Source organism: Cetorhinus maximus, chromosome 6 (assembly GCF_964194155.1).
Source record: "Cetorhinus maximus chromosome 6, sCetMax3.hap1.1, whole genome shotgun sequence".
In the NCBI taxonomy this organism is placed as follows: Eukaryota; Metazoa; Chordata; class Chondrichthyes; order Lamniformes; family Cetorhinidae; genus Cetorhinus; species Cetorhinus maximus.
This window is the reverse complement of record NC_135884.1, coordinates 2,427,775-2,445,190: the sequence shown is the minus strand read 5'-3', so window position 1 is coordinate 2,445,190 and position 17,416 is coordinate 2,427,775. Positions and strand designations below refer to the sequence as shown.

Genomic DNA, 17,416 nt, shown 5'->3' with positions numbered 1-17,416 from the left:
ACAGCCCCTCCCCCACCGCGGTGAGGCCATAAAATTCCGCCCTTGCTTTTGTTTGACAATGCACACCATCTGGCTCCTAAGCTCTAGAGCCCCTTCCCAAAACATCTCCATCTCTCCTTAAAAACCTACCTCTTTGACCAATCTTTTGATCACTTGTCCAGTGTCCCGTCCTTTGGTTAGATGTTAATTGCTGTCAGATTGCGCCTCCTGTGGAACACCTTGGGATATTTTGTCACATGAAAGGTTCGACATAAAATGCAAGTTGCTGAAGTTTCTGCATGATAGGAACGTAGGACATAAGACGTAGGAAAATAGGAACACAGGATATAGGAACATAGGAGCAGGAGTAGACCATTCAGCCTTTCGAGCCTGCTCCGCCATTCAATGAGATCATGCCTGATCTGGCTGTGTCTCAACTCCACTTTGCCATCTGTACCCCACCCTGCCCCACACAACCCAGCACCCCCCATAACCCTTGACTCCCTTGTCTAACTTGAATAAATTCAATGACCCAGCCTCCACTGCTTTCTGGGGAAGAGAATTGCACTAGCGACCCTCTGAGAGAAAATATTTCTCCTCATCTCCGTCTTAAACGGTAGACCCCTTATTCTTAAACTGTGTCCCACAAGGGGAAACATCCTTCCGGTATCCACCCTATTAAATCCCTTCAGGATCTTGTATATTTCAATAAGGTCGGCTCTCATTCTTCTAAACTCCAATGGGTATCAGTCCAACCTGTTCAACTTTTCTTCACAAGACAAACCCTTCATCCCAGGAATGAGTCAAGTGAACCTTCACTGAACTGCTTCTACTGCAGTTATATCTTTTTTCAAATAAGGAGACCAAACCTGTACACAGTATCCCAGACATGTACACTAATCCAATGATCAATGACCATTGATCTCTGAATCAAAGCCTGTGTCTGCTTGAAGAGGATGTTAACATGATGTCACGTGATACCTTTATGCATGTTTGTAGTGAGTCTCCATCTCACTGTGTCTTGTCTCCAGGTGAAGAAAAAGTCAGCATCCAACTAAATTTAGAAGCCGAGTTCCACTTCACACACCTCATCATGAAATTCAAGGTAAGAGAGAGGACATGCTGAGAAGGCTGGTTGTATACAGGCTGCAACCTCATAGCAATCCTTTTAATATAGCCCGACTCAACATTACACATACAATAGAGTTCTAAAACAATTGCTGTTTCCTCACACATCTAATCAGCTTCAGCTTGAAACGCCAAACAGAAAAATACCCGTGTTGTAGTCTGTGCAGGGGGCAGGTTTCAGTGAATATATTCTTCCTATTTTCCCCTTGCTCACCATCGATTCATTTCAATAGAGGATTTTAACTGAGGGTATTTAGTGAGGGTTATTACTGAGGGTATTTGTTGAGGGTTATTACTGAAGGTTATTAAAAGTATATGCTAAGAGTATTTAAGGGAGGTTATTATTGATAAAAACAAAAAACTACTGCGGATGCTGGAAATCCAAAACAAAAACAGAATTACCTGGAAAAACTCAGCAGGTCTGGCAGTATCGGCGGAGAAGAAAAGAGTTGACGTTTCGAGTCCTCATGACCCTTCAACAGAACTGAGTGAAGTTAGGAGAGGGGTGAAATATAAGCTGGTTTAAGGTGGGGGGTGGGGGTAGAGAAGTTGGGGGGGGTGGTTGTAGGGACAAGCAAGCAGTGATAGGAGCAGATAATCAAAAGATGTTACAGACAAAGGAACAAAGAAGTGTTAAAGGTGGTGATATTATCTAAGAGAATGTGCTAATTAAGAATGGATGGCAGGACACTCAAGGTACAGCTCTAGTGGGGGTGGGGTGGAAAGACTGACAGGGTATTACAGTCATATATTTAAAAATAATGGAAATAGGTGGGAAAAGAAAAATCTATATAAATTATTGGAAAAAACAAAAGGGAGGGGGAAGAAACGGAAATGGGGGTGGGGATGGGGGAGGGAGTTTAAGATCTAAAGTTGTTGAATTCAATATTCAGCCCGGAAGGCTGTAAAGTGCCTAGTCGGAAGATGAGGTGCTGTTCCTCCAGTTTGCGTTGGGCTTCACTGGAACAATGCAGCAAGCCAAGGACAGACATGTGGGCAAGAGAGCAGGGTGGAGTGTTAAACTGGCAAGTGACAGGGAGGTTTGGGTCTTTCTTGCGGACAGACCGCAGGTGTTCAGCAAAGCGGTCGCCCAGTTTGCGTTTGGTCTCTCCAATGTAGAGGAGACCGGTTATTATTGAGTTCATTTACTGAGGGTATTTACTGAGGGTATTTAAGGAAGATTATTACTGAGGGTATTACTGTGGGAATTTACTGAGGGCATTTAAGGAGGAATATACTAAGGGTATTACTGAGGGTATTTACTGAGGGGTATTAATGAATTTATTTACTTATGGTTATTTCTATAAACTAAAAAAAAAAATTTATTAATTATTCTGAAAAAGTTGCTCTAACACCAGCTTTGTTGTGTCAGCACACTGATGGGATTTACTGCTGCCGTGTAGGCTATTAGAACACGCCCTCAGTTTTGGGCCAGGCTCCAAATCAGTTTAGCTCTTTGATCAGAACCTTTTATATACTGGCTTTGAGCCCACAGTCCCCTCGGGCTGTTAATTAGTAACCATGTCCCACCTGTACAGTATCATGCCACTACCTTGTTGGTCACACAGCTAGGCCTACTTCACGGAACAGTCAGCATTTGGTGCTTGGTGGAATAAGCACATTCATTACAGTGCCCTGCGGCCAAACTTCATTCTGCTGCTGCTAATGAAGTTATTTTGCTTCTGTCTAATTACTCGGCTTCGGGCCATCACTGAAAGTTTATAGAGACTCATCAGGGATATGTCAGCTTTAACTCATCTAAAACTTTGCTGCTCGTATTCTAACTCGCACCAAATCCTGTTCATCCATCACTCCCAGTGCTCACTGAACCTCACTATGTAATGTTCAATTGTTTTGTGTTCGATTATGTGAGTCTGTTTATAATTGATGCTCACTCTGCTTACTTGGTTAAGCCTGGGTGTGGACTCAGAGAAAAGTAAACAAGCTGGAGAAAGAGCTGGAAGCTAGAGCTGAAACATGGAGCAGACACTTTAAAGCACTGTAAATGAAACCTGCTACACACATAAAAACTAATGTCGTCTCTGCTTTGATCCGAAATATAAAACATACAACACATTAGCTTCCAGTCCAAAAACACCAACACCTCACGTTTAAAATGTTTGTCCTTCTTTTCGACTCCCTGCATGACCTGAGCCCTCCCTATTACCTGTAACTCCCTCCGAGATCGCTGCGCTCCTCCATTTCCGGCCTCTGGAATTCCACCCCCCCCACCCCGAACCTCTCCACATCTCTACCTCTCTCTCCTTCTCCTTTAAGACGCCCCTAAAAACCTACTTCTTTGACCAAGCTTTTGGTCCGAATATCACCTCATGTCGCTCAGTGTCAAATTTTGTCTGATATCACTACTTTGAAGCACCATGGGTCATTTTACTACATTCAAAATGCTGTATAAATGCATGTTGTAACCATCACATTTTATCATTCAATTTTTCTGTCAATTAGACGTTCCGCCCAGCTGCCATGTACATTGAGAGATCTGCAGACTTTGGTCGGACGTGGAAGGTGTATCGCTATTTTGCTTTCAACTGTACAGTTTCCTTCCCTCATATCCCCACTGGCCCCCTGAGGAAAATCGATGACATTATTTGCGACCATCGTTACTCTGACATTGAGCCTTCTACGGACGGTGAGGTATGTCACGGGCAGCGGGTGTTCAGTGTCTACGGGATCATGCTCGTCAATTAGAAAATTCGAGGGAAGAGGGAGGGAGAAAGTGGAGCTGTGAGACCACAAGTGTCTGATTAAATGATTGGCAGAGATCAGGCCCATAGCTCGCCGGACTCAGCTTTCTGCTCCCAACTCACACATTAAACTGGGAGATAACACCTCAGGTTGCTCCTTAAACACCTCTCCAAATTCATGTTTCCCTTGAAGTCAAAACTTAGCTGAACTTTCTCTGAAATGGAAATGTGGAACGGATTCATCCCAAATCATGGAAAAGGTTTATCAGCACTGATGCTCAATTTTGGCTCAAAATCCTGACTGAGATGCTTCCAATTTTTTTGATCGTACTCCTTGTGTTCATATTCCTGACCAAACGCTGAATTTCTCATTTCACCAATCCATGGCAAGGAAGGATTGAACAACTCTCAGATGCTGCAGAGAGATGGTCATCTCCCAGGGATACAGGCACCTACCTCTGCACAGCAGCCCATGTTGGATTGGCACTGTCTCCCAGTCCTTTAACAGGGGGCTGCATTCGCATCTCTCAACAAGGTGACTGAAGTCAGTGCTCCCTGTGCATCAGCTGGGGCTCAGTGGGTAGTGTGCTTGCCTTTGAGTTAGACGCACCTGAAAATATACCTCATAAAAGGGCTGTCCACAGATATTTATTTTTATTTTATTTCATAACGGAGATTTCATCCCGCCCTTGGATGAGGTTCGATGAAAAATGTAAAGGCCGCCCGGCCGATTCACACCCCCACCAACCGTCAGGTTGAACAGGCCACGAAAAATCGGAGACAATTGAGCCGCTAAGGGGCTTAATTTCCCTCTTAATTATTGGCACTTCTGACTTGGGCCACCCACCAAGTGAAATATCGTACGAGTGCTCGATGGTGTCGGGACGCTCACCCGGCATCATCTCGCGCGATTTAACGCCCGATCAGCTCAGGCATGTGTCTGCCCACGGGACATAAAATTCTCCCCCTGATGTTCCGGCAACATTCCTCCCTTGACAAATAGCATCAACCCAGCCATTCGTTGTTGTCCGTGGGATCTTGCTGTGCAAGTTGGCTGCGGCATTTCCTACCTAACAGCAGCCACACCTGTTCTGCACAACAGTTTGTTGTGTGAAGATCCTGGCACGTGTTTATGTGCTTGAAAGATGTAAGCAAGTAGTTTTGAATTACCATTGCCAGTTTGTTTTTGCACCTTTCCTGAATGATAAAGATTATTAATAATTATCTTGGGTTCTTGACAAACACACATCCAGCCTGCCAAGAAATTGTGATAATTGGATCTGAATTACCACATGGAAAATTAAACCGTGTGGCTTAAAGTATAACCTCGGGCAGAATTTTTCACTTGGCGGGTGTGTGCCCGACCCGTTCGAGCGTGAAATGACACGTGTTGGTGTCAGCCGAGCGTGCCAACGCCGACGTGCACCCTCATGGGTGCTTGAGGGGGACAGGGGCCTACCCACCATTAATTAAGCAGCCACTTAAGGCCCTTGACACACCAGTTGCCTCCGAGTTTGTGCAGCCCGTGTGAATTTTTGGCCGTCGCACGGGCAAAACGGGCAGGTGGGCAGGACACAATTTACAAAAGCTCATTCACAGGTGGGATAAGGAGGGTCAGCAGCATTGCCAGGGTGAGTTGTGAGGAGTTTTGGAGATCGTGTGCTGCTGGTTGATTTTGTGACCTGGACAGTTTCAGAGCTGCATTCTGAGTGTTTCCAGGCTTCATTTCAGGACTCCTTGGTGTCTGCCAGGCCCCTGGAGGATTCAGACCGTGTGGACCCTTCCAGGTATCGGGCAGCCTTCCCTTACCCTGGGAATGGGGATTGGGGTCTCTGCTGGTGGCATCTCCTCTGAGGAGGAAGAGAGGGGCAGAAGGGAGAGGAGGCCGGGTGTCCCAATGCAGCCTCCATGGGAGTGACCTGTGGGAGGAGAGGCGCAGGCACAAGGGGCACAGGGCCAGCAGGTAGCCCAAGGTGGAAGGGGCCACAGAAGACACCACTATCCTGCTGCCAGGGTTTACAGGTGGCAATGCAGCTACCTCAATATGTCTGAGGTGCAATGCCGAAGGAGGCTCCGCCTCTCCAGGGAGACCGTGACCTCCATTTATCAGAGGATTGGCCCTGAGATCAGTTCCGACTGTGTGGGTGGACACCCCATGCCAGTGGCTCTGAAGGTCACAGTGGCCCTCAACTTCTATGCCTCCAGCTTTTTCCAGGAGGCAGTGGGGGGTCTGTGTGGAGTCTCCCAATCAGCTGTCCACAGTTGTGTCAAGCTGGTGACAGGCGCTCTGTTCAGGTGGGTACTGACGTTCATTCATTTCGGTAAGGATGAGGCCGGCCAGGCTGAGTGAGCCAGAGGCTTCGCAGTCATTGCTGGGTTCCCTCGTGTCCAGGGTGCTATAGACTGTACACATGTGGCCATCAAGGCGCCAGCGGGTGAGCCCGGTGCCTTCGTCAACAGGAAGTGATTCCACTCCATGAACGTGCAGATAGTGTGTGACCACAGAATGCTGATTCTACAAGTCTGTGCAAGGTACCCAGGCAGCTCCCATGACGCCTACATCCTCAGACACTCCCAGGTGCCGGGGCTCTTCAGTGCTCCAGCCCGGCTGGATGGATGGCTGCTGGGTGACAAGGGCTATCCCCTCATAAGGTGGCTCATGATGCCTCTCCGCCATCCAAGAATAGAGGAGTCATGTCTCCACAATGGTGGTGATAGAGAGAACCATCGGTCTTCTCAAGATGCACTTCCCATGCCTGAACCGTTCAGGGGGAGCACTCCAATACCCCCCAGAGCGGGGTCACTGACAGTGGTTACATGCTGCGCTCTCCACAATCTGGCACTGGCAAGGGGGGACCCACTGGAGGAAGGGGATGTTGAGGCAGCTGCACAGGCCCCAGAGGATGGATCCAGTAGTGAGTCCGAGGATGAGCACGGTGAGGAGAATGCTGAGGGCATGGACGCTGACCTGGGTAACCTCCTGGGACTCCAACACCCCTCAGGCCCATGGTGGGGGAGGGGGGTGGGGATTGGCCAGCCCTTAACTGTTCTGCACACTGACCCCTGCCAACACGGTACTCACCCTTCCCGATCACAGCAGACCGTTGAAGTGCTTCTGACACTGCACCCATGTGCACCTCCACCACGCCACGGCTGCTCACCCTGCATTCCACCTCCTCCCAGGCTCTTTTGGTGAGGTGCAGGAGCCTCCTCCTCCCATCTCTGGGGACAAGGGTTTCCCTTCCGGCTATCACCTCCTCCGGCAGGGCAGTGAGGCAGTCATTGGAGAGATGCAGGGCCGACTGCCCCATCGACCTGCCCTGCTGCCTGCTGTGTCCAACTGCACTGGAATCCATCTTCATTTCCGCGTCTGTCCACACCAGCCTTCCTGGCGCTGCCTGGATCAGCCACCAGGTCACCATTGGACCCGACGGACATCATGTCCCCCGGCCCTTCTCAGAGCTTCCCCAGATTAATTGGCCTTTAATCGGCCCACCAGTGTGAAATCGCGGTGCCATGCCGATCGTGGGCGGTGGTCAGCTTCCTAACCACCCCCACCCGCCCCCACCCAACCCCGAGACCAAGGGCAAAATTCTGCCCCTTAGGTCATTCCAAGGATTTATTTTTTCCTCGGTGAGATCTTTCAGAAGTTCCTAATACAGGCGATGAGATGAGTTGAGGCAGATTGAGTTGTTGCTGGGTGAAGTGTTACATATTCTCTGTACACACAAGAAGTAAAATGAACTCGGGGGAGTAGATTGGAATGTTCATCAGGCTGCTTATCTGCATCAGGCAGTCAGCGGAAGGTAGAAGGTTATGTCTTCAAGTCCCATTCCAGAGACTCAAGCCCCATGTTTCAGGGTTTATATCCTGAAATATTTCAGGACAACCCCTAAGTGTGAGTACTGAGGGAGTGCTGAGGGGGTGGGAGTACTGAGGGAGCGCTGAGGGGGTGGGAGTACTGAGGGAGTGCTGAGGGGGTGGGAGTACTGAGGGAGTGCGAGTACTGAGGGAGTGCTGAGGGAGTGTGAGTACTGAGGGAGCGCTGAGGGAGTGTGAGTACTGAGGGAGTGTTGAGGGAGTGTGAGTACTGAGGGAGTGCTGAGGGAGTGTGAGTACTGAGGGAGTGCTGAGGCAGTGTGAGTACTGAGGGAGTGCTGAGGGAGTGTGAGTACTGAGGGAGTGCTGAGGGGGTGGGAGTACTGAGGGAGTGCTGAGGGAGTGTGAGTACTGAGGGAGTGCTGAGGGAGTGTGAGTACTGAGGGAGTGCTGAGGGATTGTGAGTACTGAGGGAGTGCTGAGGGAGTGGGAGTACTGAGGGAGTGCTGAGGGAGTGTGAGTTCTGAGGGAGTGCTGAGGGAGTGGGAGTACTGAGGGAGTACTGAGGGATTGTGAGTGCTGAGGGAGTGTGAGTACTGAGGGAGTGCTGAGGGAGTGTGAGTACTGAGGGAGTGCTGAGGGAGTGGGAGTGCTGAGGCAGTGTGAGTACTGAGGGAGTGCTGAGGGAGTGGGAGTACTGAGGGAGTACTGAGGGATTGTGAGTGCTGAGGGAGTGGGAGTACTGAGGGAGTGCTGAGGGGGTGTGAGTACTGAGGGAGTGCTGAGGGGGTGTGAGTACTGAGGGAGTGCTGAGGGAGGGGGAGTACTGAGGGAGTGCTGAGGGGGTGTGAGTACTGAGGGAGTGCTGAGGGAGGGGGAGTACTGAGGGAGTGCTGAGGGATTGTGAATGCTGAGGGAGTGTGAGTACTGAGGGAGTGCTGAGGGAGTGTGAGTACTGAGGGAGTGCTGAGGGAGTGTGAGTACTGAGGGAGTGCTGAGGGAGTGTGAGTACTGAGGGAGTGCTGAGGGAGTGTGAGTTCTGAGGGAGTGCTGAGGGAGTGTGAGTACTGAGGGAGTGCTGAGGGAGTGTGAGTACTGAGGGAGTGCTGAGGGAGTGTGAGTACTGAGGGAGTGCTGAGGGAGTGGGAGTATTGAGGGAGTGCTGAGGGAGTGTGAGTACTGAGGGAGCGCTGAGGGAGTGGGAGTACTGAGGGAGTGATGAGGGATTGTGAGTACTGAGGGAGTAATGAGGGAGTACTGAGGGAGTGATGAGGGATTGTGAGTACTGAGGCAATATTGGTGCCATCTTTTACAGGAGATTTCAAGCTGAGAGTCTGGGTGGAATTTTATACCAGTGGATTTTATAGTCCCGCCAAAGTCAATGGACAGTTGGATCTCTCGCCGCGTTTTATGGCCCCACTCCCACCACGATGGGGCCATAAAATTCCTCCCCCACCCCCACCATCTTCCCTATCACATGACTGTAAAAGATCCCATGGCTACTATTCAAATAAGAGCAGGGGGGCTCTCTCTAGTGCCCCATCCAGCATCACTAAAAAAAGATACCTGATTATTTATCACATTGCTCCTGTGGGATCTTGCTATGTATCATATTTGCTATGTTATAACATAGGAACATAGGAGCAGGAGTAGGCCATCTGGCCCATCGATCAGCGACTACAGTTCAAAAATACTTGGTTGTAAAGCACTTTGGGATTTTTCTTGTATTTATAGAGAATCATTCAGAAGTATCTCCAAATATGCTTCATATACCATTGGTATAAGATTCTGATAGAAATGTCAGTTAATAAATCACATGAATCCATCCTCCAGGTTATTTATAAAGTGCTCGATCCTGCCATCAAAGTGGATGATCCCTATAGCCTGGAGATTCAAGGTGAGAGAATGTGTCTTTCCATATCTCGATCCATGTTGCTGTTGTTTTCAAAGCTGATTAAAAGTTTCTGATTTTCCATTGGCTTCACACTCTGTGTCAGGGTTTTAGATTCAAAATTTTGTTTCAGAATTTTATCAAACAGCTTTTGCACACAAGAGAATGTATCCCACCAAATTGTTGCCGGAGAGGGGGAGGACCTGCACCATGTGGGGTGGGGGGGTGCCAAGTGCTCATCCAGGTACTTTTTAAAGGATGTGAGGCAACCCGCCTCCACCACCCTCCCAGGCAGCGCACTCCAGACCCTCACCACCCTCTGGGTAAAAAAGTTTTTCCTCACATCCCCCCTAAACCTCTTGTCCCTCACCTTGAACTTATGTCCCCTTGTGACTGACCCTTCAACTAAGGGGAACAGCTGCTCCCTATCCACCCTGTCCATGCCCCTCATAATCTTGTGCACCTCGATCAGGTCGCCCCTCAGTCTTCTCTGCTCCAACAAAAACAACCCAAGTCTATCCAACCTCTCTTCATAACTTAAATGTTTCATCCCAGGCAACATCCTGGTGAATCTCCTCTGCACCCCCTCCAGTGCAATCACATCCTTCCTATAATGTGGCGACCAGAACTGCACACAGTACTCCAGCTGTGGCCTCACCAAGGTTCTATACAACTCCAACATAACCTCCCTACTTTTGTAATCTATGCTTCGATTGATAAAGGCAAGTGTCCCATATGCCTTTTTCACCACCCCATTAACATGCCCCTCCGCCTTCAGAGATCTATGGACACACATGTCAAGGTCCCTTTGTTCCTCAGAACTTCCTAGTGTCATGCCGTTCATTGAATACTTCCTTGTCAAATTACTCCTTCCAAAGTGTATCACCTCACACTTTTCAGGGTTAAATTCCATCTGCCACTTATCTGCCTATTTGACCATCCCGTCTATATCTTCCTGTAGCCCAAGATATTCAACTTCACTGTTAACCACCCGGCCAATCTTTGTGTCATCCGCAAACTTACTAATCCTACCCCCACATAGTCATCTGTGTCGTTTGTATAAATGACGAATAATAGGGAATCCAGCACAGCTCCCTGTGGTATGCCACTGGACACTGGATTCCAGTTATTAAAGCAGCCTTCTGTCATCACCCTGTCTCCTACAACTAAGCCAATTTTGAACCCACCTTATCAAATTACCCTGTATCCCATGTGCATTTGCCTTCTTTATAAGTCTCCCATGTGGGACCTTGTCAAAGGCTTTGCTGAAATCCATATAAACTACATCAACTGCACTACCCTCATCTACACACCTGGTCACCTCCTCAAAAAATTCAATCAAATTTGTTAGGCATGACCTCCTTCTGACAAAGCCATGCTGACTATCCCTGATCAAACCTTGCCTCTCCAAGTGGAGATGGATTCTCTCCTTCAGAATTTTCTCCAATAGTTTCCCTACCACTGACGTGAGACTCACTGGTCTGTAGTTCCCTGGCTTACCTCTACAACCCTTCTTAAATATCGGAACCACATTAGCTGTTCTCCAGTCCTTTGGCACCTCTCCTGTGGCCAGAGAGGAATTAAAAATTTGGGTCAGAGCCCCTGCGATCTCCTCCCTTGCCTCCCTCAGCAGTCTGGGAAACAAATCATCTGGACCTAGAGATTTGTCCACTTTTAAACCTGCCAACACCTCCAATACCTTGTCACTCCCTATATCAATTTGCTCAAGAACCTCGCAGTCTCTCTCCCTGAGTTCCAGACCTTCATCCTCATTCTCTTGGGTGAAGACGGATGTGAAGTATCCATTCAACACTCTATCGATGTCCTCTGGCTCCACCCATAGATTGCCCCCTTGGTCCCTAATGGGCCCTACTCTTTCCCTGGTTATCCTCTTCCCATTGATATTCTTATAGAATATCTTGGGATTTTCCCTACTTTTACCAGCCAGAGCTTTCTCATATCCCCTCTTTGCTCTCCTAATTGCTTTCTTAATCTCCACCCTGCACTTTCTGTACTCCACTAATGCCTCCGCTGATTTGCTTCCCTTGTACCTGCTAAAAGCCTCTCTTTTCCTTCTCATCGTATCCTGAATATCTCTGGTCTTCCATGGTTCTCTGGGCTTGTTACTCCTTCCTAACACCCTAGAGGGAACATGTTGAGCCTGTACCCTTCCCATTTCCTTTCTGAACACCCCCCACTGTTCCTCTGTAGATTTCCCCACAAGTAGCTGTTCCCAGTCTACCTTGGCCAGATCCTGCCTTATTTCACTAAAATCCACTCTCCCCCAATCCAAAACATTTTTTTGCAACTTGTCTATTTCTTTGTCCATAACTAGGGCCCTCCTCCATGTTGCTGTAGTACCAGCAGTGGCCACTGTTCCTGGTGGTGCTGCTGGGACTGAAGAGCTGTTGGTTCTCAGATTGGCTGGCGGGTCCTGGAGGTAGAATCTCTGTCTTTCAGAAGCCTCGATGGTGGCAGCTACCTGCCTGATGGCCACTGAATCACATCAGGGTTTCTGAGAATGGCCAGGGTTGTCTCTGGCTTTCCAGCCTGTGGACAGGGCCACAACCATCACCATTAAATTTAACACAGAGAGTGCACTGGGCCAGAGCATCATATTGCGTGGAAAGAGGCCATTTGGCCATCTTGCCTGGGCCAGCTCTTTGAAAGTACTATTCAATTAGTCCCACTCTCCTGACCCTATAAATCTTCCCTATAATTCCCCCAATTCCCTTTTGAAAATTATTATTAAATCTGCTTCCACCGCACTTTCAGGCAGCGCGATCCAGATCACAACGACTCATTCTGCTGTCTGAACCCCGTCGGACAATTTCTGTTTGGACCAGGGGTGGGGGGAAGGACCCAGCCTCCATTAGCCCAAAAGCAGCATCAGTGAAGGTGAAGTGTTCCCCTGCATGACTAAGAGTGAATGATGCTTGGTTCGTGTTGACATGTACATTCTGTTATGTATCCCTTTGTGATTTTATTGCCTCTAGATCTCCTGAGAATTACTAATTTAAAAATACACTTCACCAAACTGCACACTCTTGGAGATAACCTGTTGGACAGGCGAATGGAAGTCCTACAGAAGTATTACTACGCTATGTATGAGTTGGTGGTTCGCGGCAGTTGCTTCTGTTATGGACATGCCTCAGAGTGCTCTCCTGTAGCGGGGATACAAGGAGGAGTGCTGGGAATGGTAAGACCCTGTAAACCTGCTCGATAGAAGCCTATTCTGTGTCAGTTCTCCATGCTGTCGAATGAGTGAAGAGCGTGTGATGTAAGTGAGTCACAGTTTGAGACGTCTTTGATTCCACCTGGTTCTTCCAGGTCTTGAGTGACCTAACCAGGAACCACCAAGGGCACCACCCCAACCTGCTCAGAAAACAAACAAAAAACGTTTTAATATTTCCATTTCTGTGGAGGCAGGAGACACAATTCCAATTTTTCACCAGTTAGGGAATGATAAATTCAGGTGGTTTACAGCCTGTAAGGTGGGGACTATATTCTTCATTGAAGAGCACAGCCCCTTGTAATGTTTGATCCATTGTAACATCCCGGCTGGTTTCTCCCCACGTTCTTGTTCAGATTCACGGAAGGTGTACCTGTAAGCACAACACTAAAGGGTTAAACTGCGAGCAGTGCAAGGACTTCTACCATGAGTTGCCATGGAGACCAGCGGAGGTGGATAACCCACACGCCTGCAAAGGTTCGGCTGATTTCCAATTCCCTCCTTCTCCTCAGGAAGCTGATTTCTCACTGGTTTTCTTAACTTTGCACCTGTACTTGAGACTCTTCCATTTTTAAAACTTCTCACACAGTTAAATCCTCTCCCTCTCTCGTTCTCTCTCTGTGATCTGGAAGCTGTATTATATAAGGAGAAATATGTTGGCCAGGAATTGAGTAGAAACTATGCAGCAGTTACAGGAAAAACTGTGGGTTCAAATCTCACTGTAGAGACTGTACGTCAGTACTGAGGGAGTGCTGCACTGTCAAAGGGTCAGTACTGAGGGAGTGCTGCACTGTCAGAGGGTCAGTACTGAGGGAGTGCTACACTGTCAGAGGGTCAGTACTGAGGGAGTGCTGCATTGTCAGAGGGTCAGTACTGAGGGAGTGCTGCACTGTCAGAGGGTCAGTACTGAGGGAGTGACGCACTGTTAGAGGGTCAGTACTGAGGGAGTGCTACACTGTCAGAGGGTCAGTACTGAGGGAGTGCTGCACTGTCAGAGGATCAGTACTGAGGGAGTGACGCACTGTTAGAGGGTCAGTACTGAGGGAGTGCTACACTGTCAGAGGGTCAGTACTGAGGGACTGCTGCACTGTCGGAGGGTCAGTACTGAGGGAGTGCTGCACTGTCGGAGGGTCAGTACTGAGGGAGTGCCGCACTTTTAGAGGGTCAGTACTGAGGGACTGCTGCATTGTCGGAGGGTCAGTACTGAGGGAGTGCGGCACTGTTGGAGGGTCAGTACTGAGGGAGTGCTGCATTGTCAGAGCCTCAGTACAGAGGGAGCGCTGCACTGTAAGAAGGTCAGTACCAAGGGAGTACTGCACTGTCAGAGGGTCAGTACTGAGGGAGCGCTGCACAGTCAGAGGGTCAGTACTGAGGGAGTGCTGCACTGTCAGAGGGTCAGTACTGAGGGAGTGCTGCACTGTCAGAGAGTCAGTACTGAGGGAATGATTCACTATCAGAGAGTCAGTACTGAGGGAGTGCTGCACTGTCGGAGGGTCAGTACTGAGGGAGTGCTGCACTGCCGGAGGGTCAGTACTGAGGGAGTGCTGCACTGTCGGAGGGTCAGTACTGAGGGAGTGCTGCACTGTCGGAGGGTCAGTACTGAGGGAGTGCTGCACTGTCGGAGGGTCAGTACTGAGGGAGCGCTGCACTGTCAGAGGGTCAGTACTGAGGGAGCGCTGCACTGTCAGAGGGTCAGTACTGAGGGAGCGCTGCACTGTCAGAGGGTCAGTACTGAGGGAGTGCTGCACTGTCAGAGGGTCAGTACTGAGGGAGTGCTGCACTGTCAGAGGGTCAGTACTGAGGGAGTGCTGCACTGTCAGAGGGTCAGTACTGAGGGAGTGCTGCACTGTCAGAGGGTCAGTACTGAGGGAGTGCTGCACTGTAGGAGATGCTGGGCAGTATTTTTCCGTCAGTGAGTTGGGGGCGTGACCCGCTCGCCGAGGGGAAAATGATGCGGGATGATGTCGGGAGGAACCCCCGACGTCATCCCGCCCCATTTAAATATTCAGGAAGGCGGGGGCACAGCGCGATCAGCTGTCCACCCGCTGACCTGTCAATGGCCAATTGAGGCCATTGACAGGGTAATTAAGCCAATTAAAGGCCCAGCTCGTCCAACCTTAAGGCTGGTGGGTCGGCCAGGAGCCCCAGTGGCTTCTGATAAAACATCAAACCTCATCCAGCGGCGGAACGAGGTTTCATGTCTGTTTTAAAAATCTTTAATAAAGTTTCTGTGAGATTTATTGACATGTCCCATCTCATGAGGGGGACATGTTAATAATGTATTTTTTTTCTATTTTTACACTTTCAAACACTGTCGGCACTCTCCCTGAGTGTTCCAGGAATGAAACGGAGAAAACAACTCAGCTGGAAATTGTTCCCAGTGGGCAGTCTGCTGCAGGTCACAGGGAAAAATATCCTAATACAATCAAAAAACACAAACTCCAAAGATAATGAAACATCTAACACTCTCCCATTACTCCCCCATCACATTCTCTGTCACCCTCCCATCACCATCTCCATCTCTCTCCCCGTCACCTTCACTGTCACTCTCCCTGTCACACACCCATTACTCCCCCGTCACCCTCTCCATCACTCTCCCCGTCACCCTCTCCATCACTCTCTCTGTCACCCTCACTGTCACTCTCTCCGTCACCCTCTCCGTCACTCTCCCCATCACCCTCACTGTCACTCTCTCCGTCACCCTCTCCGTCACTCTCCCCATCACCCTCACTGTCACTCTCCCCGTCTCCCTCTCCATCACCCTCTCCGTCACCCTCTCCATCACTCTCCCCATCACCCTCACTGTCACTCTCTCCGTCACCCTCTCCATCACTCTTCCCGTCACCCTCTCCATCACTCTCCCCATCACACTCACTGTCACTCTCCCCGTCACCCTCTCCGTCACTCTCTCTGTCACCTTCACTGTCACTCTCTCCGTCACCCTCTCCATCACTCTCCCCATCACCCTCACTGTCACTCTCTCCGTCACCCTCTCCGTCACTCTCCCCATCACCCTCACTGTCACTCTCTCCGTCACTCTCCCCATCACCCTCACTGTCACTCTCTCCGTCACCCTCTCCGTCACTCTCCCCATCACCCTCACTGTCACTCTCTCCGTCACCCTCTCCATCACTCTCCCCATCACCCTCACTGTCACTCTCCCCGTCACCCTCTCCATCACCCTCTCCGTCACCCTCTCCGTCACTCTCCCCATCACCCTCTCCATCACCCTCTCCGTCACCCTCTCCGTCACTCTCTCCCCATCACACTCACTGTCACTCTCCCCGTCACCCTCTCCGTCACTCTCCCCATCACACTCACTGTCACTCTCCCCGTCACACTCCCATTACTCCCCCATCACTCTCTGTTATCACCCTCCCCTCCTCATCCTCCTGCTCACCCTCTCTGTCACTATCCCTGTCACTCTCTCCCCCCCTCACCTCCTCATTCTCCCCTTCACCCTCCCATTCACCCCCCTGACCCTCCCCCTCCCTCTCTCTGTCACTCTCCCCCTCACCCTCCCCTCCCAGAAGGAAAACACAGTTTGGACCAGTATTCTTATTTCCCAGTTTTTACTGTTTTGTCCTTCCGAGGTCACCCTACCTGTCACTCTCCCTGTCACCCCGCCCCCATCACACTTTAGACAAAAACAAAAGCCAGTCATTGACCTGAAGGTAGAGATTTGCAAGCACGCACTGATCAACTTGTTTCTCTGTGTAACAGCACAGCCTTTAACTGGCCTCAGCATCTGTTATTTGAAGCAATAAATACTTCATGGCCTTAAGGACACAGTTAGTTAAGTCCAGCTAGAGCCTTGTCCTTTACCTCTCTGGCTGGGACAGCACAGCAGCTTTACTGAGAGCAGCAGACAGCACCAGCTGGCCTTTGGTTTGCACTCAGACTCCGTCAGGCACTCAGCGCGATTGTTCTCTCTGTCCAGTGATGTACTAAACCATAGCTTCATTAGCAGCTTTGTAAAACAACACACTTCTGGTGGTGCGACACAGCAGCCCAGTGAATCATCACTCCCTTAATGAGGGAGAAAGGAATAGTAGAGTAAATCAATAGGATGAGATGAAGAGGAGTGAGAGAAGGCTTGTGTGGAGTATAAACACCAGTGTTGACCAGTTGAATTAAATAGCCTGTTTCTGTGCTCACCATTCCATGTTATCTCAACCATGTGGTGCAGCTCGGAGTTGTTCTTGTTGTGAACCTGGCACAAACACAATGGGCTGAATGGCCTCCTTCTGTACTGTAACCATTCTATGATTCTATAAACCTGGTTAAGTCTGTCACCTGGGAAAGAGGCACATTTGGAGTGAATTATTTGGAGGTGAACTGAGTGAGTTGCCAGACACCAAAGTGCAACCCAGTGTAACAAGGCTGGATGTTCCTCGGGGTGGCTGCAATTGGAAGCGGTCACTCAGCAGGTTAGCTGTTTGTGATGTGCTGTCAGAATCTGGATGGATGGTTCCCCCGGTCACAGCAAGTAACCTGGGCCCATGTCCTGTCAGTGATGGGCTGTTCATTGCGCTAGTCTATTGTTAGTCAGAGGCAGCTGTGAAAGGTTGGATTGTGGGAATGTAGAGAAAGGTTTTTGTAAAATGAGGGAGCAGACACAGGGACAGACACCAATGGCTCTGGCTGCTCACCACTTGGCCAATG

General features: G+C 49.6%; 1 protein-coding gene across 3 annotated transcripts in view; it reads left to right on the top strand.

The window, feature by feature from the left end:
• The window catches only part of lamb2l (laminin, beta 2-like), a 197,170-nt gene that overhangs the window by 79,824 nt on the left and 99,930 nt on the right, over positions 1-17,416 (top strand). For all 3 annotated transcript variants that reach the window (XM_078543090.1, XM_078543089.1, XM_078543091.1), the window contains 5 exons: positions 1,011-1,084; positions 3,571-3,759; positions 9,462-9,525; positions 12,516-12,718; positions 13,108-13,228. In XM_078543090.1, coding sequence (XP_078399216.1) covers positions 1,011-1,084; positions 3,571-3,759; positions 9,462-9,525; positions 12,516-12,718; positions 13,108-13,228 — 651 coding nt within the window. The remainder of the gene's footprint in view (positions 1-1,010; positions 1,085-3,570; positions 3,760-9,461; positions 9,526-12,515; positions 12,719-13,107; positions 13,229-17,416) is intronic.